Below are 26,237 nucleotides of genomic sequence, written 5' to 3' on the forward strand. Positions count from 1 at the left end.
TCTTATCTAGACACTGCGACTCTAAATGCTAGGAATGTAGATCTCAAACACCAAAATGAGAGGCAACCCCCTAATTTGCCTGAATAAAGTAAACTAGACAGCATTATTTAGCTGCAATGTGCTGTAGTTATTTACCCAAGCTTCTGAACATTGTTGTCAGTAACCTGCACAGTCTTAATGCAATAACAAGACACCAGAGTAAAGGACTGATACAGTCCTTCACCAGCCCTTCTGAATGATTGTAACCTCCAGTGTGATTCCCAGTAGTAGAACTGGTTACATATATTCTGCAATGTTCCAGTTGTTATAACGTTCAAGAACTTTTGATATAATTTTTCATACAAAATGCAACGAGATCAAAGTCAATCGGAGGTCTGTGGTGGACCTTTTCTTAGAGAGTACCCTAAAACTCCAGCAGGACTAATAATTCAGAGTCATTATTATAAACTAGACACAAACATATTTTAAAACAGAGAAAACTCAGTGGTGCTGAGTAAAACTGAACAGAAATAAAAGAGCTTATAACAAATCTGTTTAAGATTATAAATTCTTCTACTTTCCAAGTCTGCCCTCAGACCAGAACCCCTCAACACAGTCACATCTGGGTCTTTAAGACCCTTTCTTTCCATCATCTAAAAAGGCTAGCTATTTGTCTCTTCATCAACCTTCGCAGCTGTCCCCCAGTCATTGCTCCTGCTGTAGGCTTCCTGCAAGCTAGTCTCTCTCCTTTTTTACCTGAACACCCATGTCCTCTGGAGGCTCTCTCCTAGCCCACTCGACAGTTTCATTCGGTCTGTAGCAAGCAGTCAGCACAAGAAAAACAATGTCTTCTGCTCTGCTGCTTCAGATTTAAACATACAACAAATCAGGAAGACAGATAAGCAGAACTAATCATCAAGCCGGGTCCTGCACTTCGGCCACAACAACCCCATGTAACACTACAGGCTTGGGGAAGAGTGGCTGGAAAGCTGCCTGGCGGAAAAGGACCTGGGGGTGCTGGTTGACAGCCGGCTGAACATGAGCCGGCAGTGTGCCCAGGCGGCCAAGAAGGCCAATGGCATCCTGGCCTGTATCCGAAATAGTGTGGCCAGCAGGAGTAGGGAAGTGATCGTGCCCCTGTACTCGGCACTGGTGAGGCCACACCTCGAATACTGTGTGCAGTTTTGGGCCCCTCACTACAAGAAGGATGTTGAGGTGTTAGAGCGTGTCCAGAGAAGGGCAACGAGGCTGGTGAAGGGTCTGGAGAACAAGTCTTATGAGGAGCGGCTGAGGGAACTGGGACTGTTTAGCCTGGAGAAAAGGAGGCTGAGGGGAGACCTCATCGCTCTCTACAACTCCCTGAAAGGAGGTTGTAGGTAGGTGGGTGTCGGTCTCTTCTCCCAAGTAACAAGCGATAGGACAAGAGGAAATGGCCTCAAGTTGCGGCAGGGGAGGTTTAGATTGGATGTAAGGAAAAATTTCTTTACTGAAAGAGTGGTGAAACATTGGAACAGGCTGCCCAGGGAAGTGGTGGAGTCCCCATCCCTGGAGGTATTTAAAAGACGTGTAGATGAGGCACTTAGGGACATGGTTTAGTGGGCATGGTGGTGTTGTGTTGACGGTTGGACTCGATGATCTTAGAGGTCTTTTCCAACCTCAATGATTCTATGATTCTATGATTCTATGATCAGTGCTCAGAAGCATTTCTACTTAGGCATCATCTTTAGTAAACATCAAGGTGCATCTACCCATGTCCATAATACATGATATTTCTGATGATAAAGTTTTGTCGTGGGAGTCCAGGGAGTGCAAGCCAGTGCTGGAATTTAAATACTGACATCTTAACATGGAGTCACACGTATAGTGATAGAGTTACACATAGGCAAATAGATGAATATCAGTCAGTGGATAACTGTAAGCAGAAAGTTTGGCTAGGAGAAAATCTATTGCAAGGATCAGAGGATCAATGGTATCTTTAAGGCACAATTCACAACACTAAGAGTTTGCAAAGCATTGCACAAGATTCACCAGCATGCCTCAAATCCCTTGCACTGCCCTAGTGATACAAAACCATACACACAACATATGTCACCCCTTAAGCCATCTAAACAGCTGTCCTAACTCACCAGTGAATTTCACCCCTTGTGCATGAAACAGACATGAGGGCATTGAGACAATGCACACAGGCCATTACCATAGCTTTTAACAAAGTGCTATATTGTGTCTCTTCAGAACAAATCAATTCCACAGCCCCAGGGTCAGGCAGAGCCAGGAGCCTCACATGCTGATTCAGTGCAGTGTTAGCATTACTGCACTTGCTAACAGAGCCCCGCTGAACGCTAGAAGCCAAAAGAACGAACTTGCACCACCCCATCTGTCTGCAAGGGCTACAAGTCCTTCCACTCCCTCTCCAGATCCAGGCGTAGTACTGCCCATACTGGCCTACGGTATCACATTTGATTGAGTCTGTTCATTACTATGAGATTTTGTCCCCTAAAAAAAGTTTACATTCTCAAAGATACACACATGTGGGACTTGTGTTAGACTATATGGAGCCCTGTTGAGGGCTTGCCACCTTTTGGTTCATTTTCCTGATAGAAAACATGACAAATCTAGATACAAGACTTAAAAGCTCTTGCAAAGCAAACAGAAATAATGAGTTATCCAAAGAAAATAAGATACCTGGGACAATTATTACAATTAAGCTCCATTTCTAACTCTGTTCCACAAAGACAAAATTTTCAGCCAGTTCCTTAGGCTTTCCAGGACTGTCCTGCACATTTTATTTGTACTCTTTTCACAAATCAAAAGGAAAGAAACCTGGTGACCAAGGAAGAGGATGACCACTAGTGGAAGTCCATCCATGTCAAAAAACACATCAGCATTACTGAAAGCGTGCTACCGCTACCACTGGTTTTCTTGCTTCTCATAGTCATACCCATTCCCAAACTCCAGGCACATGTGTGGCACAGGCTATATCCTACATCACAACACTCGTGCCAGCAGTGCTTCTGCCCTGGCAACGCAGCTGAGAAAGGCAGACTCATCCAGGAAGGGTGATCTAACCAGCAGCTTTAGAGACTCAGTGGCTCTTTCATTCAGCGGGGCTTCAGAACAGCTGCTCCTCTGCAAGGAGAAACCAAGATTCATTTTCTTCTAGTGAACAGCAAGACATTCCCTCAGACTTCTAATTTAGTGCAAATTCACAGACAAGTAGGAGCAGCAATTCTGCACCACAAACGATAAAGAGTTTAGTTTGTTTTAACTGTACGATAGGCATCAGATGAGTAAGTTCAGCTTCTGAGTGAAATTTTTTAAATGAAAATAAATTATCATGCCTTTTCATCTAGTAAGTGCAAAATTACTCAAGTACTTTATTTATCCACCTGGAGTGTTTTCTAGTTCCATAACAAATTCCTTCTGGCAAGCAAGCATTCATGATTAGCCATATTTTTAAGTAGCTTTTTATTTTGTCCAGAGATTTAAAATTTAATATAAAGTTTATTGTTTTGTATTTTGAGGAATATTAAACTATGCTCAGATTCAAAAGTGCCCTTCATTTATTTAGATTACTTTATTGTGTTATCAATGTAAAAAAACTTAGTACTTACAAAAAGCTCAAAGAAATACGAATTTTGAAAGAGTTTTTAGTTTTAGGGTAGGAACTGTGTCTCACGGTAGCCTCTTGTCTACAAAGTGCTTGTAAGGGGCTATCAGTATATTTCTTTCTCAAAAGGACCATTCCAACACTTGAAACCTTAAACACGGGCTGTGATACAATGGTCACCAAATCAATTCATGTTCCCTGTGACAGAAATAGCAAACAGGCAGTGATGCTGAACTGATGCCTGCCTGCCATATCTGTCAGTGAACACTGTGTGTTTGCACAGGTTTATTTGTTTTCCAAGGGCTAGCAATGAGTAGGAGGATCAGGATCAATCTTATAATAAAATACCCTACGGATTTCTTTCAGCCACCCTCCAGGTATATCAGTTTTTAGACTCATAACCTTGACAACATCCTTTTGGAGATTCATACGCCACTCTTGTCTTCTCATACACAGCTACTGCAGCACAAATGGATCGGGTACTGTGGGCTGATCCACAGGTGCACGTGCTCGGGTGAGGCACACGTCACCATAGTATCAGGGTCCCCAGCAAAATGAACAAGAAAAAGCAGAGCTCCTGTTTCTTTCCAGAAGGCAGAATAAATGGAATATAAGTATGTGCACACCCAGGAACTACACAGGAGAATTCATAATCCTGTGCGCAGCAAAAAAGTGAGCTTTATGTGTTGTTTTAAACACTGTGAGTGCTTATCTCTTTTAGCTCTTGGACTTTCTGCCCAGACTGATGAAACTTTAACAATCAGCCAAGATAAAGGGAGCAGACATGCCTTCAAACCAGTCTTCTCAAGAGAAAGAAGGATGGACTTGGCACCCACGCACCTGACGCTGAAAAGCTGTAATCTGAAATCCCAGCTTGTAACCCTGGCTGTTGCTTAACTGGACCTCAGAGCCTGGTTCCCCATGCCCTGCCTCAGCCTCTGTTTTTCTTGCTGCTGACTGGGATTTCTCATTTGTGCCGTATCCCTGAAATAAACGCAACAAGCCTAGAGATGGCCTGTCAGAGTCAGCTGTTTGTATCCCTGCTGAAGTCTGTCTGGAGAGCGGGATGCTCATTAAACAATATTTCACACATTGATGATCTTTCCTGCTTTTTCTTTTTCCTTTCTTTTACAATAGCCTTCAGAAAAAGAGATGCATTTAAGAGTTGGTGCAACTGATGCATAATATGACTAAGTCAATAGGAAAGTAAAGATTTTTTAAAATGTAGATTATCGATCTTTGAAATTGTAAGGGCTCCTTCAAACTCATTAGGGTTTGTCGTGTCAATATGTTAATAAGGACTTCTGTAAATGAAGGTTAATGATGCTAGGGATAATTATCGCTGAAGAAACTCGCATATTTCTCAGTATTTGGAAACTCCATGCAAAGGTGAACATGTCAGGTTTTCCTTGATTACACCTTAGCTCCATTTCTGCTGTTAGAGTAGGGGGAAGATTTTCTTTGACACAGTGGGAAGTTAAACTCCCAGTTTCTTTGGAAATCAATGGTAGCTGAGCTGAGTAAGTCTGATTTGTGCTTTTTAAAATAAACCCCCATATACAGTGAGTGCAGCTGATTTGCAGATCTACTAAATCCACAAGCCAAAATCCTTCTGAATATTTTTTCTTTCCAAAAGAATCTGAACATGTACAATAGTTGCTTTTCTAAATTAAACACTCAAGTCATGCTTCTTATTACTGTTCCCCACAAGACCATATATTTTGCTAAAGGGATGAAATGTTACAACTTGAAGAAAAAGAACCAAAGCTTTTTGTTAACTTGCAGGAATGTAAGGAAGTCCCTACAGCTAATAACCTGATTTTGCAGGGGGCACATGTGCACATTTTTTTAATCTAAAAACATAAAAGTCAATATTTCTCAAGTTATTTCTGCTCTAAGGCTAGGGCTCAAATGCCAAGTACTGTCCAGATCATTAATGGTATAGCTCTGCTGGGGTTTCCCTTGCATGAATATATCTGGAAAGCTAAAATTGGTGGGGGATCATTTGATTCTCAATTATGAAGCACCAATTCCCCAAATAGTCCTTAGGATTATAATTTGTTTCCATGAAATACTTGGTGATAGGTTTTACTCATCATTTTTTCAAAAACAGTAGCAAGCATACTTTGGCAAAGTTTGAATTGGATTGAGGCAAACACAGCTTGACCAGCTTTTGTGGATGGAATCAAAATAATCTGGAGATGGGCTTTTTGATTTTTAGAGAAAGATAATCAAAGACAAAAGAATTCTGAATCCAGGCTAGGATATCTTGGCTCTTCTCCAATAGATTATTAAACTGGCAAGCCACAGCACAAATCCGTATTCTGGTTTGGAGGGGGAACAAAGGCTGACCAAAGGGTGTCAGCATGGTTCCTGTCTGGCATGATGCCCATCTTTGGTGGCCTGTAGGACCACATCAGAATCTGTTTTGTCTGCAGCCAAACTGCAGACTCGCAAAAGACTCGAAAGTGCCTCTGCATCCTGAAGTACTTAATCAGTGAGGTATTTTGAAGAAAGATATCTTCACACAGCAGAAAAATATCTAGCAGCTAGATATATAAAGTACCTGCTTATGAATCCTGTCATCAGAGGGAACGTTATAAAAAGTACATGAACATAGAGAGATGCACTGACTGGTGTTATTGGAATCCTTCCCCAGTGGATCCCACTCCTTAGCTCTCGGTAATGTACATGGCCCTCCCTTACTTTACCCAAGTTGTTAGAGTTTATTCTGATCTTGAATAAGCGGATAAACAGCCAACAGACACTATATGAAGATGAGAAGTGGATTTCAAAATCATATTATACTGCAGATCACATTTGAAGTTATATTAGCCTATAAGAAAATATTAGTACATGAATCCGGAGAGCTTGTTCCTTGCATTAGGGGTTTACAGAAACACACACAAAAAAAGAGACCTTTTTACAAGCTTCAATAAACCATCACAGGTTCTGCTGGTGTGTATACATTTTAAGGGCTGGAATGACCAAGAGGAAACAAATCTCACAAGTCACAAGCTACTGAAGTTCCTGGTCCTGTGTTAGGAACGAAGCATAGAAGACAGACAACACTGCAAAGCAATGGTCTCTTTTTGGTGATGAAACAGTCACATTCAGCACACGTTATCCATTAAGTTAGCCTTGACAGATAACTGCACACAGTAGCAGCATACATGTTACTAAAAATTGTTTCTTTCTAAGGTTCATTCCAGGAATTCATTTGTAGCACACATATGTGCTATCTGATATATCTATTTTTATGAGACAAGCTGTATTCATTATTTGATTTTTTTACCATCTTTTTTTACCATCTTTTCAACTGTACCATCATTACAAAATGACCTAAAATCAGAGAATGCTGAAAATGGGACTGAAATACTTAAATTCTCAAGAAATCAATAAAAGTCTATCCATTGAAAACTCTCCTCTTTTGGTACTGATTAGTGGCCCAATACCAGGAGACACAAATATGCATAAGGAAAAAAGGTCTCATAGACTGGACACTTCTGAATTTGTTGACAGAGGCCACAGATACAACAGTACAATAGAACAGAACAGAATTTCTTACCTTTATGATGATTTGCCCCAGATGCTAATTTCCCCCACAGCGTTACAACAAATATTATTATTAGCAGTTTTCCTTTTATTGCTTTCTGTAAGTATCTCTTATTCATCCTGAAAACAAAAAAACACAAAAATTAGTATTTATCTTAAGACTTATCTAAAAAATATTTTTTGTCTTAATTTAAGGAGAATTCAAGAAGTTTTTATAAGTGTCTGGCTGACAACCCTTAAGTCTTAAATTCTGCTTAGCTTTAAATAAGGTACATCATATAAAGCATCAATATAACCTCCCTCCCTGGTCTGCCAGCGTTCCTCCACCCTGGTCATTACCAGGAGAATTCAACACCTCCGCTCATCACATTTCTCTCAAGGCACAAGCAGTGGTCATAACCACGGCAGACTCCAAAGCTGGCAAGAAGGATGAATCCGTGCAGCTATGTGGCAGGTTTTGATGAACAGAGCAGTTCCACTAGTGTGTTTGGGGCCAGTCATGGTCAATGTGGTTCTCTCTGACCGCGCAGTGGAGTTTTTAGCTTTCGGGATTGCAACTCTTTTTGGATTGTGACCATGAGTCATAAGGCGATAACAAATTTGAATAGACCTCCAGCACACGTACCAACCCTCCCACAGAGAAATCCTGTTATGAAGACATGAGTGGTTTGGAAACATGGACTCTAGCAGGGTGGATTCACCAGTCTCTCTCCTGTCTATCTTTGGGTAATGAAAAGATTTGATTTACTGCACCAAGGGAAATTGCACACAGCTACCCTCATCTTGCTCAGCGATGTTTTCACTGTGACAGCAAGCCACCGTGGTGGTTCAAGCACAAGGTAACACATGACTTATTTCTCAGTAACCTCCTCCAAAGACAAAATACCCCTCCACCTGCCAAAAAGAAAAGTTCAGGAACGTAGGCTCTACTGCTTAAGGATTACAGTTGTGCAGATAGTGGCAAGAGGTATAATAATGAAACCTTCTCTCACTTTTCATTCTCTGTAGAAAAGCCCTAGGGAGCTGGCTAAGAAACAGCTCTGCATGATGGTCATGTTTCTGCTGATAGGTCAATAGGACGATGATGCCTATTTCAAATCATTTATACTAGAAAAGCTGCAAATTTGATCACTTGAACAAAATTCTTGCTGTTTTGTAATGCCTGGAACTAGGGTGTCTTTCTGAGCAGAAAAAAAATGCATTGCTTCAGTATGGTTGCACATTTGTCTCCGATTATGTTCATAAGAACAGGGACGAGAGGAAATGGCCTCAAGTTGCACCAGGGGAAGTTTAGATTGGATGTAAGGAAAAATTTCTTTACTGAAAGAGTGGTGAAACATTGGAACAGGCTGCCCAGGGAAGTGGTGGAGTCCCCATCCCTGGAGGTATTTAAAAGACGAGTAGATGAGGCACTTAGGGACATGGCTTAGTGGGTGGTGGTGTTGGGTCGACGGTTGGACTCGATGATCTTAGAGGTCTTTTCCAACCTCAATGATTCTATGATTCTAAGAAGCCCAAAGGAATTTAAGAGCATCTCTTTTACTCTGTTCGTGTACAATGCTATCTTGGGCAACCACAACTCTGTGAAAGGCAGACTGCTCTAATACAGAATTAACCAGTAGCCTGTTCAAAGTCCCAAATCTCTTTCCATTCCTTCAAAGCAATTCCTTTCCTCTGACCAAATTGCTTTCTAACAGAACACCACACGCTGATAAGGCAACCCCCACACAGACCCCACAACTCCACTCATGATTTCCAGACTTGTAACCACACCACTTCCCCCAAAACTGCCAATCTTGCTCTCCAGGAGATTGATGAGATCTTGTTAAGCACCGGTAAGTTTCTACACCAGGCAGTGTGTAACAAAACACTGCGACTCAAATTAAGAACCCACTGAGGAGTGTACCAAACCCTTTTAAACCTGAATTCAGAGCAAACAGAACTCAGCATCCTTTGACAGAAGTCACACATCTACAGTGTGTTTCCCAGAGGTTCAGATATCACATTTATCAGGGAAAAAGAGAGAGGAGTAAGCAAGTGCTGTATCTGGGATGGTGGATGTGCCCCTGAAAGCCTGACTGATTAATAATCACAGTGGAGGTCGCAGTGTGCTGTGAACCACACCATGCTCTGCCTTCTTGCACTGATTCCAGTGCCATTGGAGTGTAAACTGCATATTCATCATCAGCTCCAGGTTTATGAAGCACTCAAAGCTAAAGGGAAATATATTATTTGTCACTGTAAATAAGAACAAAAAAATGAAACTGGAATGCACATTCAGCATATGCTCTTTCACAGCTATCTCTGTGAACAGAATATGAATTAACTCTTTCACTCCTGGTTTCTCATACTGCACCTGTTATGATACTGGTGCCAAGTCATCTCTCATTAAAATCAAATCTTTCTTCCTCACCTACCCAACACTGCTCAAAACCAGTGGAACTTGCACCATTAAGCAAAGTTGAATCTAATACAGTTCCTTCCTGTACTCTGCTGATGCCAGATTCACTCACTGTGCTGGGAGGCTGGCAACAAATGCACAGCAGAAAATGCAAACACATGAGGAAAAACAGTAGCGGCAGGGGGAAAGAGAGAAAACCAACCTATCTGCCTGTGAGCAGCAGCCCCTCAGGGTAGGTGGCAGAGTGAAGGTACAAACCTCTGCCCACAGCCCAGCACACCAAAGAGGAGTAAGCCAGCATTGAATATAAAAGAGACTATTCTGCAAAGTAAAGGGTTTCAGCTTTGATGCAGAAAATCGAGGCTCAATGCCATTGCCAGGTTTTCCAATCATGAGAAAAACAATACACCATTTCTGTACCACAAGCCTATTACACTATTCTGCATTACTTATTTGTGGCATTCACCTTTAGAAGGACAAAAACCATAACTTTGTCTTATAGCACTCCCATAATAGGCACAATTAACAGAAAAGTCAGTGCAAGTAGCAGTTCTAGCTTGCGACTAACAGTTCAGAGGCCATCGGCAGAAGTACAAAAAAAGTATCTCAGCAGTTAAAGCATTCGTAACCTACAGCAGCTCAAATGAGAAAAAGCTGGAAGTTGATGTTAAGTTTCAAACTAATTATGCAGTATAACACTAGACCTGCAGTTGTGTGCGTTGGCCACTCACAACGGTCGGTCCAAGGACAGACGAGTGGCTGCATAAGCACAAACAAGGTACGAAGCGCTCTGCTCCCAGCAGTCCTGCTACACACACAGAAGCCACACTGTAGCAATAGAGCCCTAGAAATAAAAAATGAAGGGATTGTAGTCCAAGAAACTCGGGGGCTTAGGATGGATGCATCTCATCAGCAAAGCAGTCAAAGAGCTAGATAACAAGGAGAGGCCATGAGATATGCTTGGTATCTGAGCGCATGCATTATCACCTGGGCTCAGAAACTGTGATGCTGGTTATTTTTTCTGGATTTGCAAAACAGCCCATGATACAGCACTGAGAAGACACTGGAACTAGATAGCATTTGACCCCAGCTCTAAAACATAACTATTAGCCTCTTGCAACCCTGATCCATGTCAAGTAAGTGCATCCAGGAAATAAAATTCAGTCCATTACCGTACTGTTATTACACTAACATAACAGGCTGTGTTAAATAGAACAAATGAGCTCTGAAATGAGGTCTACTTTTACTAGAGGTGATGCAGAGCTCCACAGACAAACTATAGCTATTAACCTGAATGGTTTTCTCTGTGAGACATTTTCCTCTTCTATTTACCTTCCTTTCTGCAGAACCTCTCCCTCGCTGTGATTCTTACAGCCTTCAGTAATGCCACATAAGCCAAAGGTGAACAAAACTGAGAATAGCCGTGCTATAGGAGATGCCTACATTTGAAAATCAATTTTACACAAAAATACAAACTTTATGTGTAACAAAAATTTCCTTCGGTTTCTAACCCCAACATATTGAAAATAAACCCAAGGAATTCTCAGCACTTTCACGCAAAAGAGGACATGAAAGGCTGCCATGTTTGAGTTCATTTTTCAATGTGATTAGAGACAAGGAAAAAGAAAGATAGCTCCTTTTGTGGTTGCAGGGACACCTTCAAAATAAAATAAAAAGATGTCAGCCACATAATTCAAACAGGCGGTGGCTGAGTGTGAGATGACTCTGCCATGACCAGCTCTTCATTAACACCATAACACAATGAATAAATTCATAGGATTTGTTACTTTTGCTCCATAAGATTCCTTTTCCCTGAAGTGCACTCCGTGAGACCATCACCAGTCTGGTATCGTGGACTCAAGAATAGACTGTTTTGGTGGTTAGTGACAAAAATAGGTTAAAAATAGCAGGGTTTTTTTCAGGGTGAAACCACATCTGATGCTGCAGAGAAGCTTCACAAACTGCTGTGTCAGCAGAAATCCTTCTCCCTGGCTTCCGTGGCTCATCAGAAGCAAACTGTGAATACACTAATAGGTTGCACAAGCTCTCCTCATCGCTGTTCCACCTCACTGTCAGCCCCCTCCCAACAGCAGATGTGGCCCAACTATTCGGCTGTACTGAAACTGTCATGCACAGGTGTGTATTTTCAATTTCACTGCAGCAATGTAGCATCCATAAGCTTCTGAGTTTCTACTTTCTTCCTTCTTTGCTTCTGGGCTTGAGATCAGCCACTTTTCCAACAGTTCAGAATAGAGGAGAATCACATGGGAATTACCTTACATTGTATGGCCAGTGCTAAATTGCCTTGCTTTCCTATTTTAAGTGAAGTGTAACCTCATGTAATCTTTATTGTTGAGGAGAAAAAAATGTAAGGAAATAATAGCTTTCATTCTTCCGTTAAGAGCTTACACACAAATAAAATTCTCATCTGTTTCCTAGGAGTAACAGCATTTTTCTCTGTTGCTCCTTTTCTTTGTTTTCTTTACAAACATCAGCTTCTGTGAAGCTGTTCAAAATTCATTCGTTCCCGCTTTACATATGTAGAAACTTTGTGTCAGTAAGATCCATTTGTCTTCTGCAAACACAGACACCCCGTGAATGCAAGCGTTCATAAAGAGAAGCGTAACCCTGTTTCTCTACTGAATCCTGATGAAATGTTCGAGTCAAAAACCTGATAGAAAATTAGTCCCGCATTCTGTTACTTTTCTTTTTACAACAAATATTTTGTTTGCTGCTTCAGAGAAACCCTAAATGAGTAATAGAAATCACTTCTGACCCCAAGTCTCTTGTACAGAAATAATGCAGCCATTTAAATTATGTTCTGTACTGTGTTGAATCTTACATTATTTATTAGTTGTGTTAGTTTCTACATCCCACGCAATGCAGGTATTTGCAGTTTTATTTAGCCTTTCCTGTGTAAGCTAATGCAGATTTAAAAATGCCCCTCTGGTGGATAAGGTCACTCTGTAAAAGTAACACCGATGTGACCCCCATGTGTTTGCATATATATAAATTCCTTCTATGACATTCCTGTCATGTTTGCTCAGTGAACAAGTAATTTGCCACTCTCATTACTACAGGTACAAGGTAGCTTGTGAAAATCAATCTTCTTTCTGCTTCATACATCACAGCCTGTAACAGACACAAAGTGCATTCTGATTCTGAAATGAAGCTGGGGGAAAAACACAGACCTGTTCTCATAAGCTACTTTCTTTGATCTAGGTGGGCAAGGAAAGAAAGACAATAGGCATGTAGCCTAGCAAAGCACGCAGGTCTTACATAGGAGTCACACAGGAAATCTCTGTATGCAAAGCAAAAGGGGTGGGTTTTGCTGGGTTTTTTTCCAAAAAGTTGTTGTTTACCAGTGTGGATCTTTTAATAGCAGAATAAGTAGCCCTAGAGAGCTTAGCCCCGCTCTTGAGAAATACTTGGAAATAGTTAAAGTATTGTTGGCAGATCAATACAGTAAGGTTGTCACTGTTACTTTCAGCTGAAGTGTAGTGGTGGAAGCAGATTGAAGAATTTCAGGCCTAATGCCGTAAGGAGGGCTTTTCAAAGGCTACTGTGCTAAGACTTAAGACACTGAGGCAAATGAATTCTTCTTCGCAAAAGTACTTAGTCACATGATTGACATGCATGCACATACTTGTCTTTTATTTAAATCAGTGTGACTTAAGCACATACTTAAATTTAAGCACATACTTTCCCCAGCAGAGATGTATGTACACAACATGAGCTCTTGCAAAACGATTAGCGAGTGAGCTTTTATAAGAAGAGACAGTTTCAAGAAAAGAAACTATCTCAAATACCTGAAAAATAAAAAGTTATGGAATATATGAAAATATGCAATAAACCAAAAATCATTTTTCTTTACACACTGCAATTAGTTTCCCAGTAGCAGGAAACTGGAGACAGATGCACATACAGGTGATTACATTTGCCGACAGTATCTCACAGCACTTGGATGTGAAATTTACATATATATTATTGTTTCCAAAATCTGATAAGCATGGATGCTTAAATTGCCAGAGGTATAAAATGCTTTAGCCACCTAGCTGCACGCCACCTCACAGCTAGAAACCCTGAGAGATTATGGGGAAAACTTTTTTCTTCCAAAAGGGTATGTATCGTTGTGATATTGCCTTAAAAACTCAGATGACACTGATGAATGGCCTTCCCTCTAAACTGCTATCAATGTTGATCTCCCCTTCTTCCAGATTAACACCGGTTCTTTGTAGACACAATTGATTGTAATTTTCACCTTCATTAATTTCAGATGCAACACCTAACTGAAAGCAATAAAGAAAGTAAAGAAAGAGTAAACAAGAAATACACTGTCCTTCTAGACAGCTTCAACTCAAACAATACAGATGTATTTAACTGTGTATACATAAAATTTCCTTCTCGGTCATTTCATCAGGACCAGCAAAAGAGCGTTCACCTGATGAATGTTGATGCTGACACATTACTAAGTACACATAAAGAAAATGTCATGAATTTTTGTGGATTCAGATTCTGTACTTCTATGTATTTATGAAAATAGAAAACTAATAGTAATAATCCAGCATTAGACCTGCACATGCCATTCATTGTGTTTTTAAGTGCTAACATAAAACATTACAGAATATTTAAACATCCATAAGGATATTCTAATATCTTTAATTTGCCCGATGATGTCCTACTCCCTCGTGAAATAAGCTCTCACAGTTAAGTGTTCAGTATTAGAAGGTACTTAGGCTCCAATTCACATCATTTTCTCTGATATTATTATGCCACTTTAAACTCTTTCTCTCCCAGTCTCTGTGCTTAAGAGAGCTTTAAGTTGTAGGGGGTACTATCTATTCACTTAATCATCACAGCAGTAGTATTTGCTTATATCTTACATGTGATCCTCTTGCAGATGGTTATTTAAATTTTCTCTATTCATATCTCACTAACCAATCAAAACTGTAAAAAAAAAAAAGGATAACAGTTCAATGGGCTTTGAACAAAATGTCTCACTGAGACCTGAATCACTAGGTATGCTGTGATTTCATAAAGGCCATTGCAGTGGCAGAGATAAGCCTCCAAAGCCATCAAGGCAGAGAAAGCATCAAATATTAGTGGAGAATGGCAACTGAAGTGCCCATGTTTAAAAGCAAGGATGAAAATGATCTGGGCAAGCGTAAGCCTATTAGTCTGACCTCTTCAGTTTGCAAGAGCTTAGAACAGGCTTTGAAGAAAAAGATAAATTAAAGACAGAGAAGTAAATAGAACATAGGATAAAATGTAGTAGTGTTACCAAGGGTAGATTGTGCCAGACTAACTTGACAGCTTTTTTGATAAGATAACTGATTTTCCAGACAAAGAAATGAAGTAGATATAATTTGTCTGGGTATAGATAAAGCATTTTCTATAGTGTCACTCCAGAACTTACACATTAAGCCAAAGACTCTGTGGATTACTACAAGAATTGAAAGGTGGATCCAGGTGTGATAACAGCAAGTAGTACTGAAAGGGAGTATCAGGGATTAATAGCATTTCTGCCACAAGTTGGGAATTCATCATTTGAAACAACACATGTAAAAAACAACTAGTTTGTTTAGCTGATCACCAAGAGCACATCAGTATCAATATGGCATGAGCAGTCTGTGAAAAAGGCAAATCCTATAAATTAGTAAATGATATATTTCTAATAAAGACACAGAAGGACAAGTATGAATTTTCCTAAACTATCATTCAGAATAATCCATACAATTCTGGCCAACCATCTTCACAAAAGAAAAACTGAACCCACAAAACATATGGGGACAGTCTTCTATGATATTCACAGGAATGAAGACTCTACCACAGGAGGAGTTTGAAAGAACTTGGCTTGTGGAGCAAAGCAAAGGCTGAAGGGAAACAGAGAAATGAAATAAACACAGTGAGGGCAAGAAATATATCCATAAGAAATGGATTAGATGATATCTTGTGAGCAGGCAAGAGCATTTCTCTCTGTGATATCCTATGTGAAAAAAACTGTGAGGCTCCTCACTAATGACCTAAACACACTCTGGGTTCCATCCAAGAATTGGGCATGCTGATGAACATCTGATTAAGATGAATATTCCTCCTTATTTTTCAACGTCTTCATGGCATAATTGCCATCTCTCTGTCATAAAATTTAAGATGACCCAAACAGTCACAGTACTCTATTGGTGGACCATTCAGTACTAAAATTGCTTTTTGACTAACTTCAGTGAATTAAAGTCATACTGTTGAGCATGGGTGACTATTCCATGATTAAGACTCCCTCACCTTTTTTAGAACTCACTTTCCTTTCTATCACTCTTGTTTTAAATTGAAAATCTTCCTATTGTCATCCTGTTTTTAACATTGACATCACGGAAACATAAGACTGGCAAGTATCACAATTGTCAAGATATGAAGGAGTCTTGTTTTCCACAAGAGTCCAAATGTAGAAAACAAAAGCTATGTACTTTCAAAAGTTAATTAAGCATTTTAAGGTAAAAACAGAAGAAAAAATACCATTAGTAGTATTGTAAGAGTGTGAATACATTAATTTAAAAATTTCTGTTATTATTAAATCCATTTAAAGTGACTACCATCTTAAAATCTTTCAAGCAATACTGGAGGACTAATTCTGGGATTCTTACATGGATGTAAGAATATGGATGAAGTGCTATGGTTATATTACATGATCTTGCCAGACCTGAAATTTAGCATGTTCACAGGAACCATTCAGATTCTACTGCATTACTTCCTTACTGAAGGTTAAATTTTGTTTTTCGAAAGAATTCTTCTGGCAAATAACACCGTGACAGACCTCTGCAGATGAACAGGGAAGCAAGATTCAGACTAAGTTCCCCCCTGCTATTTTCATGACAATTATATCTGTCAATAGGCACAGTAGCACTTCTGACAAATAATAGGTAGGCCTGAGCCCAATCTATGTTTTATACCTGCCTCCTACACATTTTGGGCCACACTTGAAGGCAAGGGTTCAAGTGTAAATAAAAAATGACAGGTTGCTCAAATCACAGAAAAATATGAAGCTTGCTTGTGCAATGACCAAAATAGCTCTAAGAGCTGACATAACACACAAGGAAGACAGGAGAGTTGTCAACTGGGAGTAAACCTAGTTGAAACACAGTTGGAACACATTTCTCCACTCTTTTAATGTCAAGTCACAACACATGTTCATTCGAGCATGTGAGCCACCATAGGCACCACATCCAGGGAAAAAAAAGAGTGAGACCAAAGTTAAACCAGACTCTTCCAAAATATGGATCTGGTACATAATGCAAACCTCTATTCCTGAGCTAGTGCGTAGGAAAAGACTTCTTTCATTCTGAGAGATGCTAAAGAAGGGAAGCCAGGCTGCACAAACAACCTTCAGCTACCAGCTGGGAAGTAGAACACAAAGTCCAGCAGCTAATCCTGATACAGAGCCTTGTACTCAGCAGAGGTATGCCCACGGAGGCACACAAGGAAAATCTGAATTTTTAACTTACTCATAGAAAAGTACAGCGGCTTTTCTGTCTATGCACAGGGTTTTATCAAATATTGGTGGTTTTTTGGCCCTGGCATACTATCTAATCTGTCACATAGACTATAATAACTAATGCTGTCTTGAGAATCATGCTATATGCCACACAATTTTGAAGTCTCCTCTCAGTCTCTCTTTCCTCATCAGTGTTCTGAAACAGTAAGAAATTATTAATAACCAGCTCATATTGAAAAAAAATTCAGAGAATTCCTGGAACGGCTTGCTAGGAATGGATTCAAGTCAGGTCAGGATTTGATTAATGATAGCTGAAGTATCTAAATGGCACCCAGTCTTCCTTGAAAAATCAAATCAATTTCCCAGCCCCTTTTCAAACACCCTCTTTTGAAGGGTACCAGCAGCTATATAAGAGCCACATTGACCATACAATCCCGAGTTTCATCCAAGTGAGTGTACCTCCAGAAACAATGCACTCACTTTGGCATGTATTATGCCAGCCTTGCAATGGCATTTTAATATGGCCAGGAGCTCATTAAATAGCCAGTCATAACCTGCACTTCCTGAAAGTCTATACCCAGCTTCCTGCTGCATGATATGTTGCTTGGGATTTGCAGGTAGAGCACATCAGGAGGGTGAATGACAAAACAAATCAATAGTGTTCTGTTCCTCTAGTGCCCTGGATCAGAAACTCTTATGAGGTGCATTTATGTTAGCATTTCAGTTTGGAGCTGCACTTCATTTTTCAAACAAATTTTTGAGTTGTCTCCATTTACTATGATCTGGATCACATCATGGAATGATTCTGGAGGACACGAAATTAATCCCTTTTAGATGAAAATAAAGCAGAAGATGAGCCTGAGAGTGCACCTAATGCACTCCAACAGTTCAGTGGTGTTCAGTTCAGGGGACAAGAGCTAGTCAAAAACAACCTCCTTCTCCACTAAATGAATATAAAGTGGACATCGTGCCCTCAGCAACAACAAGTTTGGGTCTACAAAATCACTTCTGTAGGGATAAACTATTTGCTAATGTAGACATAGCCCTATAACCTCATGAAGGAGGAGATAATTATCATTATTTTATACTTGAATAAGATGCCCTTTTGGTTGTGATTAATCTGAAAAGCATTTTCAGATCCTCAGCAAACCTCAACGGCATGTTGAAATGGACCTGTCACTCAGGAGGCCCTCAAACAAGTTCTGATCTGCGTTTTAGGGCCATTATTCCTACCATGACACCGCAGCAAAGGAAAGGACAGCTTGTGTGCCAAAATCAGGGAACAGCTACCTGCAGTACATCCCCCTAATTCAGAGCACAGAGTACAGAATAAATTACTTCAAATTACTCAGTGAATTGTTCCGTTTTGTGAAACAGCAAAACCCTTGTCTTTCAATGCAGAAAATTAAAGACAAGAGCTTTGCTGTCTTTTTTCACGCTGAGTACTATCTAATCTACAGGCAACTCTACTGTCAAAGGAAAGTACAACTCATTGTAAAACTGTCGAACTGGATACTTTGCTGGCTCCATACCTGCATTCTCAGGCATTGGTTTATTGATAGTTTTTCCCCGAGTCTGGTAGCCAAGCTACCAATAACCACACTTTTAAGATGCATAGGTTGACCCTTTTAGGTGAACAATGGAAAATGATGGGCCAAAAGGGAAAGCCTAAGAAATTACTGACCGGAGGTGGGACAGGTCCTGGCCAGCAAGGACCTGCCCTGCCCACCCCCTTATGTCCCCTGGCCCAGAGGGAAGGCACGGGCTTTGTGTTGCCCTGGCAGACAGGACTTGAATTAAGGACTGAGCCCAAGTACATTTCAGTTGACTTTATCCAAAAAAATAAAGATCATATTCATAATTAGATTTAAATTATTTTATTCCAGCCGAGCAATGTAAAGTGTCCTTAAATTAGAAGTTTATTAGAGTAAATTAAATCTGACTCAAGAGGTTTTTTGTTCCCTAATACAGATTTGGCTGAGAAAATCCTCAGATGTTACCATATTTACAACAGGATTAACTGTTTCTAACAAACTCTGCATTTGCATTCTTATGTGTGCTCAGTGGAACAAAAATATATTTACTTTCGTTTGTATTTCATTATTAAAGAGGGTTATGTCATTATAATTTCATAACAATTGCATTAACAGCACCAATATTAGACGCAAGGATGTTCAGGATTTCATGCATCTTGTTTCAAAAGAAGGGGTTACAGCCAGTGTTTGTAGTATTTATGATTAAAGAGAGCTTTTTTTTTTCTTTTCATTCTTCATTTTATAATAATTAATTGGAACTGTCTAGGAACTAAGCCAAGTAATGCCTATTCTGCTGCCAGTAACAATCTAAATTTGGTAACATACGAGAGCAGTACAGTCTACTACGATTCTTTTACTGCTGTCTTAGAAAGGCTTTCCATGCGTCTCCTATACTAAGAGAGCATTATTCTCTAAATGTGCAAGACTTGAAAAGGGTCTTTAGATAAGAATAAGAATTAGCTAGTACAACATGGGAAGAGCCATAAATGAAAGACAGCAGAAAATTACCCAAACTTCTAAAGATAAATGGTGAGATAAAAAATGTTTAGAACGTTGTTTCTGTGAAATCATGATTTAATTTTAATAAGGGAGCATTATAATTTACTAGAGCACAGTACAGAATACTGTACATACATTACTTACTAAGAAAAAAATGATACAACAATATTTCCATACCATTTCAGTCACAATTATAGATATTGCACTGCCATCACCATCAGAGGAAATGATTATGTGTTTGCCAGACTTGCAGGAAACTATATGTATGATACTGAGATCAGCAGTTCATTATATGTTGTTTTAATTTTGGAAAATCACTGAAGCTTTCATAACTTGAAGAGAAACAAAGCGCAGTCTAAGCCAACGTGTATTTCCTTCTGCATCAGTTAATTCTATTTCATTTTAACAGTTATTTGCCTTGCATTTTCCATGATCCTTGCCAGTAAAAGGCGAAAACTCTTCTTATGACACTGATGCAAGAAAGGATGTTTGCTGTTTTTATATTCCTCCTTGCATAATTTGCAGTTGTGATTGCTGACAACGGGCCTCCATTTCAGTACCCTATTGCACAGTGAAGCAAGCACAGCTCCCCCAGTGTTTTCTTGAGTCCTTTGATATTTGATTTTTCTCTGAAAGCTCCCAGAGTCCAATAATTAGATAAGAACTGCAGTTTTAATTATCCTTTGTAGTTACAGAGAAAATGTGATTTCTAAAGGCAACAAAACAAAAGGATCCATTTTCATGTATTAAAGCCTTGAGAACTTGAGAAAGATGAACCTAAATTTCTGGACAATCAAATTTGGCAAGTATTGCCAAATTTTTGGTTTGGAAACAATCAGTGGATGTTACATATTTATTTTATGCTTCTTTTTTCAAATAATCTATAGATGCTGTATGTAAATTTATTCTGAATAGCTGCATTAGCTATGATAAATTCACTTACATCATTGTCGTTCATGTCTAATTAATATAAATGCCCAACTGGGAATATAAAGAATTTGCATAAAACAAGTCACAAATTCTGGAAAGGGGAATTTTCCCCTCATTTCCCTATGTAAGTTCTGAAATTTCACAGAGAAAAATGAAATTGAAATTTCAAGGTCAAGACAGGTTAGCCCACAAGTGAATTAAAAAATGCTGCCTAAACGATGAAAATTACTTACCACAGACATACGTCTTTAACAAAAAGCCACTAAGATAAATGGAAATAAAAGTGTATTAAGTAAGACTGCTTCTTTTGTTTTCTTCTGTTTTTTAATAGGTAGTAGTAGGTGCCCCTTCCTGTTTTGCTGGTATCACAGCAATGCATTTTTTGTTTTCACTGTCAAACCCAAATGCTGCAAAGACTCAGACTCCTGTGAATGGAAGGAATGAGGATGAATTCTCATGGATGTATTTCTGGAAAAAAGAAAAGCCATGAATTTGTAAAGTTATTGTCTTTAGGTATTTTCAGTGGTAGCTGGGTTGCTCTTGTATATCCAGTCTAATATATTGTATTTGATGGTGGCAATTCAAGCTTCTTCAGTAGAACAAGGAGGACCAAAATCTAGTTGAAAGTGTCTAAAGGACACTTCTTTGCACACTAAATGAGACCAGTGTCATTTTCCAATCCTGTTTTCATTGTACTTCACCTAAGATAAAATAGAGCTGATGAACCTAAATTGTACGCCATGACCTGAAAGTTTAGCAGTCATCTCAAACTATTCATCATCTCATTAACTGCAAGATGTGCAAAGCATTTACATGAACAAACAATGGAATGTAGTGGGAAAGCAACTCACCCAAAATTTATTGCTCCCATAAATATAAACCACTATATATTTGCAGTGTACTGTCAGACAGATTAAGCTCATCAAATATCAATTCTTTGCTCAGCTATAATGAAAATCTTTTACATGAGGCAAAAGATAAATGGGACATTTCTCATGATTGCTGTAATTCAGAAATACCCATCTACACGCAGTATGAGAAGGAGGCTCCACACCAAAAAAAGTTCTTCTCTGAGCCTCAGTATAATATTTTTTTCTGTTTTGGCCTGTTCCTCTAAATATGATCGTTGCCAAATACCATTTAAAAATGAAAATGCTGCGTTTTATTATTGTTTTCTTCTAGCTTGAGTGATGCCAATAGGTACATATGCATTAATGATCTGAAAAGTAGGGGATAAAAATAAAGATGATCCCACATTAAAACTTGAGATCAGAGAACCACAGTGCTTTAGCAAAGTTCAAATGCAGAAGAGAATTTTAGTTCAAACTAACTTTAAAAAGAGCCTAACTCTTCTTCTCAGTTTGTGAAATGCATTAAAAGAGGGATGGAATTTATTTCTTTATAGCAGGAGGAAAGTTCTGTAGCTTACTTCCTGAGAAAATACAGTTTCATTGATTAAAAATTATGCAGAAATTTGCACTGAGGTCACCCAGACAGCTGTGAGAAAGAAAAAAATAAACTAAATACACAAAATGAAGGACAGGGCAACAGAACTTTTAATTTAATAATAATGCATGTCATTCATCCAGAATATGGAAAATCCACATTCAGATCCTTGAAGGTAGCTGAAGGAATATGAATCTTCATCTTCCAAAAAAATATCCTGATGAGTATACAGTAGTGTATGGTACTCTCAGATTCTTTAGCTAATGCTGCCCCTAGAAACCTTTATTATTCATTGCATCATCAAAAATATATATTTCATAGAATCATTGAGGTTGGAAAAGACCTCTAAGATCATCGAGTCCAACCGTCAACCCAACACCATCATGTCCACTAAACCATGTCCCTAAGCGCCTCATCTACTCGTCTTTTAAATACTTCCAGGGATGGGGACTCAACCACTTCCCTGGGCAGCCTCTTCCAATGTTTCACCACTCTTTCAGTAAAGAAATTTTTCCTCACGTCCAATCTAAACCTCCCCTGGCGCAACTTGAGGCCATTTCCTCTCGTCCTATCGCTTGTTACTTGGGAGAAGAGACCGACCCCCACCTCGCTACAACCTCCTTTCAGGGAGTTGTAGAGAGCGATGAGGTCTCCCCTCAGCCTCCTCTTCTCCAGGCTAAATAACCCCAGTTCCCTCAGCCGCTCCTCATAAGACTTGTTCTCCAGACCCCTCACCAGCCTCGTTGCCCTTCTCTGGACACCTCAACGTCCTTCTTGTAGTGAGGGGCCCAAAACTGAACACAGGATTCGAGCCTGTGCGGCCTCACCAGGGCCGAGTACAGGGGCACGATCACTTCCCTACTCCTGCTGGCCACACTATTTCTGATACAGGCCAGGATGCCATTGGCCTTCTTGGCCGCCTGGGCACACTGCCAGCTCATGTTCAGCCGGCTGTCAACCAACACCCCCAGGTCCTTTTCCGCCAGGCAGCTTTCCAGCCACTCTTCCCCAAGCCTGTAGCGCTGCATGGGGTTGTTGTGGCCGAAGTGCAGGACCCGGCACTTGTCCTTGTTGAACCTCATACAGTTGGCCTCGGCCCATCGATCCAGCCTGTCCAGGTCCCTCTGCAGAGCCTTCCTACCCTCGAGCAGATCAACGCTCCCACCCAACTTGGTGTCGTCTGCAAACTTACTGAGGGTGCACTCGATCCCCTCATCCAGATCATTGATAAAGATATTGAACAAGACCAGCCCCAAAACTGAGCCCTGGGGAACACCGCTCGTGACCGGCTGCCAACTGGATTGAACTCCATTCACCACAACTCTCTGGGCCCGGCCATCCAGCCAGTTTTTGACCCAGCGCAGAGTCCACCTGTCTAAGCCGTGAGCCACCAGCTTCTCTAGGAGAATGCTGTGGGAGATAGTGTCAAAGGCCTTACTGAAGTCCAGGTAGACCACATCCACAGTCTTTCCTTCATCCACTAGGCGGGTCACCTTGTCATAGAAGGAGATCAGGTTGGTCAAGCAGGACCTGCCTCTCATGAATCCATGCTGGCTGGGCCGGATCCCCTGGTTGTCCTGCTCGTGCCTTGTGAGCACCCTCAAGATGAACCGCTCCATCATCTTCCCCGGCACCGAGGTCAGGCTGACAGGCCTGTAGTTCCCCGGATCCTCCTTCCAGCCCTTCTTGTAGATGGGCGTCACATTGGCAAGCCTCCAGTCGTCCGGGACCTCCCCCGTTAGCCAGGACTGCTGATAAATGATGGAGAGTGGCTTGGTGAGCTCCTCCGCCACCTCCCTCAGCACTCTTGGCTGGATCCTATCCGGCCCCATAGACTTGTGAGTGTCCAGGTGGTGTAGCAGGTCGTTGACTGCTTCCTCTTGGATTATGGGGGATTCATCCTGCTCGCTGTCCCCGTCTTCCAGCTCGGGGGGCCGAGTACCCTGAGGATAACTGGTCTGCCTGTTAAAGACTGAGGCAAAGAAGGCATTGAGTACCTCAGCCTTTTCCTCATCCTCGGTGACAATGTTCCCCCCCGCATCCAATAAAGGATGGAGATTCTCCCTGGCTCTCTTCTTGTCATTAATATATTTGTAAAAACATTTTTTGTTGTCTCTAACGACAGCAGCCAGATTGCGTTCTAGCTGGGCTTTTGCCTTTCTCATTTCCTCTCTGCACGACCTAACGAGATCCCTGTACTCTTCTTGAGTCACCTGCCCCTTCTTCCACAAGCGGTAAACTCATTTCACCTCCTAGGTGAATGTCCCACCCACCAGACTGCAGTCACACTTTCTCTGAATCATTATGTTTGATACAAAACAGAAAAAGAATCAAGAGAGAATCTTTGGAGCAAGCCATTCACACCTTCACTGCATGATCAAATTTCTCAAGGTAAAAAGAGAGATCTAAACACAGGTGACCTGTGTCTTAAAGGAATTTTGTACAGAAGCAGCTGTTTCTTCTCATTCTTGAGGACTAAGACAAGGCCTTTGTTTTGCTATTTTATACTGTCTGTAAAAGAAAGAAGATGTTTTCTTTTGGTCAAATATTTTGTTCAATGCAAACACAATATGCATCAAAACCCCAAAAAAGTATTTCAGCAACAGCAAAACAGAAAAGCACTTTCATTTAGGTTTTATCAAATGAAAATTTGATGAAAATCAAATGATATCTTGAGATCTTGAGCTTCCACAGAACCTCACCTTTTCTGCCCTTTCCCCTGCATATATCTACATCTACATTCCCCTGGGTGTGTAGTGGTCACTGCGTCCACCAGCACATTATCCTTTGGACTCTGGCAATTGGAGATAGAATATCCCCACAAGACATAATGATTGTTCAGTCCCACAGAAACAGTGTAATGCAAATAGGGAGAAAAAGTGCAAATCAGAGGGTAGAATGGAAGCACGGGGAACAACCTCAATGGGGCAATATAACCGGTGAGGCAAGTAGGTAGACTGCCAACAACCTGAAACTTTTTCAGTATTTCCACATTTTATTTTAATCCTATTGCATCTAAATCCTTGATTCTGAAAATTATCTAAATACAAAACATTAAGCTCTTATAACCCCAAAAGTAGTATTTTTAAGTGCACGTGAAACGAATCTTTAAGGCCATTTATGAAAACCACATCATTCGAAAACTACACAGACAAAGTGATAATAAAATTTTGTCATAGAAGCTGTGCCTTAGTTGCAGTTAGCTTGAAGTCATATGTGAATGCCCTCACATACTGCAGAATATGGTTTCTACATATTGGAAGAGGTGAGTTTTAGAAATAAAACATGGGTTTACTTCATGTTCAACTTTTGGTCACAATCTGTTCTTGAAATATAGCAGTTTTGTAAGTTCTCTGATTGAAGGTGTTCCAATTTGAGGAGATGATTAAATATTCATCAAAACAGACAGAAAAGACCTGTATTCCACTGAAAGCTGAACGATCTGAGTGAGGCAGCCATCACACTAAAAAGTCATTCCCTGATTCAAAGACTATTAATATATATGTAGTGTACTAGTGCCATGAGGACATCCCGTGGGAGCCTTATCTCAGAAGACTGTCTGCTTTGGTGGTTACGACACTGACCTCAGGTAAAGGACTCAGTTCAACCCTGAGTTGTGCAAGACAGAAGTGAAAACTACATGCTGTAGTCATTAAGATAATGACGTAATCATGCAAAAATGAACTCAAATCCCTTCAAGTAGAAGAGGAAAGTGATTCTGCATAATTAGAGAAAAACTTTAGACTGTATGGTACAACCAGGGAGCTTTATGATGAATCTGTCTTGCAGGATTCTTGAGCTGTCCTACTTTTATCCATCCTACTTCCTTTTCTCAGCACTTCTGGGGACCAGTCTACTGTCTACAGATAACCACAGCTATGGCCATTGTATCTGAGCATGTGTCAAGGAAGAAGGTGGGACATACCCATGCCATAAAAGCACTAGATAGTGCTGAAAGAAGCCACTGCAATCTCTCAGAACGACCCAAAGACTAAGTTCCAGCTGCTAATTTTTGACCAATCTACCCCAAACAGTGGACGATACTATATACTTGTTAATCTGGTCCCCATAAAATCCCATATGCAGTTTCCCCTATTTTTGCAGAATTCTAGAGTACCTGTAGAATTATGAATTAGTTGGCTACAGCTAAAGCAAATTTTGGAGATACAATTTAAAAGTCAGTGCACAGCATACTTCAAGTACTAAGAAAAGGTGTGACAGCTACACAGTAAAAAAAAAAAAGTGTGAAAAATACCCCTTAACTACATGTTCAATAATGTATGCCGAGAAATCAAAGTA

At 40.3% G+C, this 26,237-nt stretch overlaps 1 protein-coding gene across 2 annotated transcripts in view; it reads right to left on the bottom strand.

The window, feature by feature from the left end:
• Positions 1–26,237, bottom strand: part of TAFA2 (TAFA chemokine like family member 2) — a 195,937-nt gene that overhangs the window by 49,257 nt on the left and 120,443 nt on the right. For both annotated transcript variants that reach the window (XR_012994744.1, XM_076331955.1), the window contains exon 2: positions 7,155–7,261. Coding sequence is in view for 1 of the 2 variants with exons in the window: in XM_076331955.1 (XP_076188070.1) it covers positions 7,155–7,260 (106 nt within the window). In the remaining variant the exon portion in view is untranslated. The remainder of the gene's footprint in view (positions 1–7,154; positions 7,262–26,237) is intronic.

This window comes from Aptenodytes patagonicus, chromosome 1 (genome assembly GCF_965638725.1).
Source record: "Aptenodytes patagonicus chromosome 1, bAptPat1.pri.cur, whole genome shotgun sequence".
Classification (NCBI taxonomy): domain Eukaryota; kingdom Metazoa; phylum Chordata; class Aves; order Sphenisciformes; family Spheniscidae; genus Aptenodytes; species Aptenodytes patagonicus.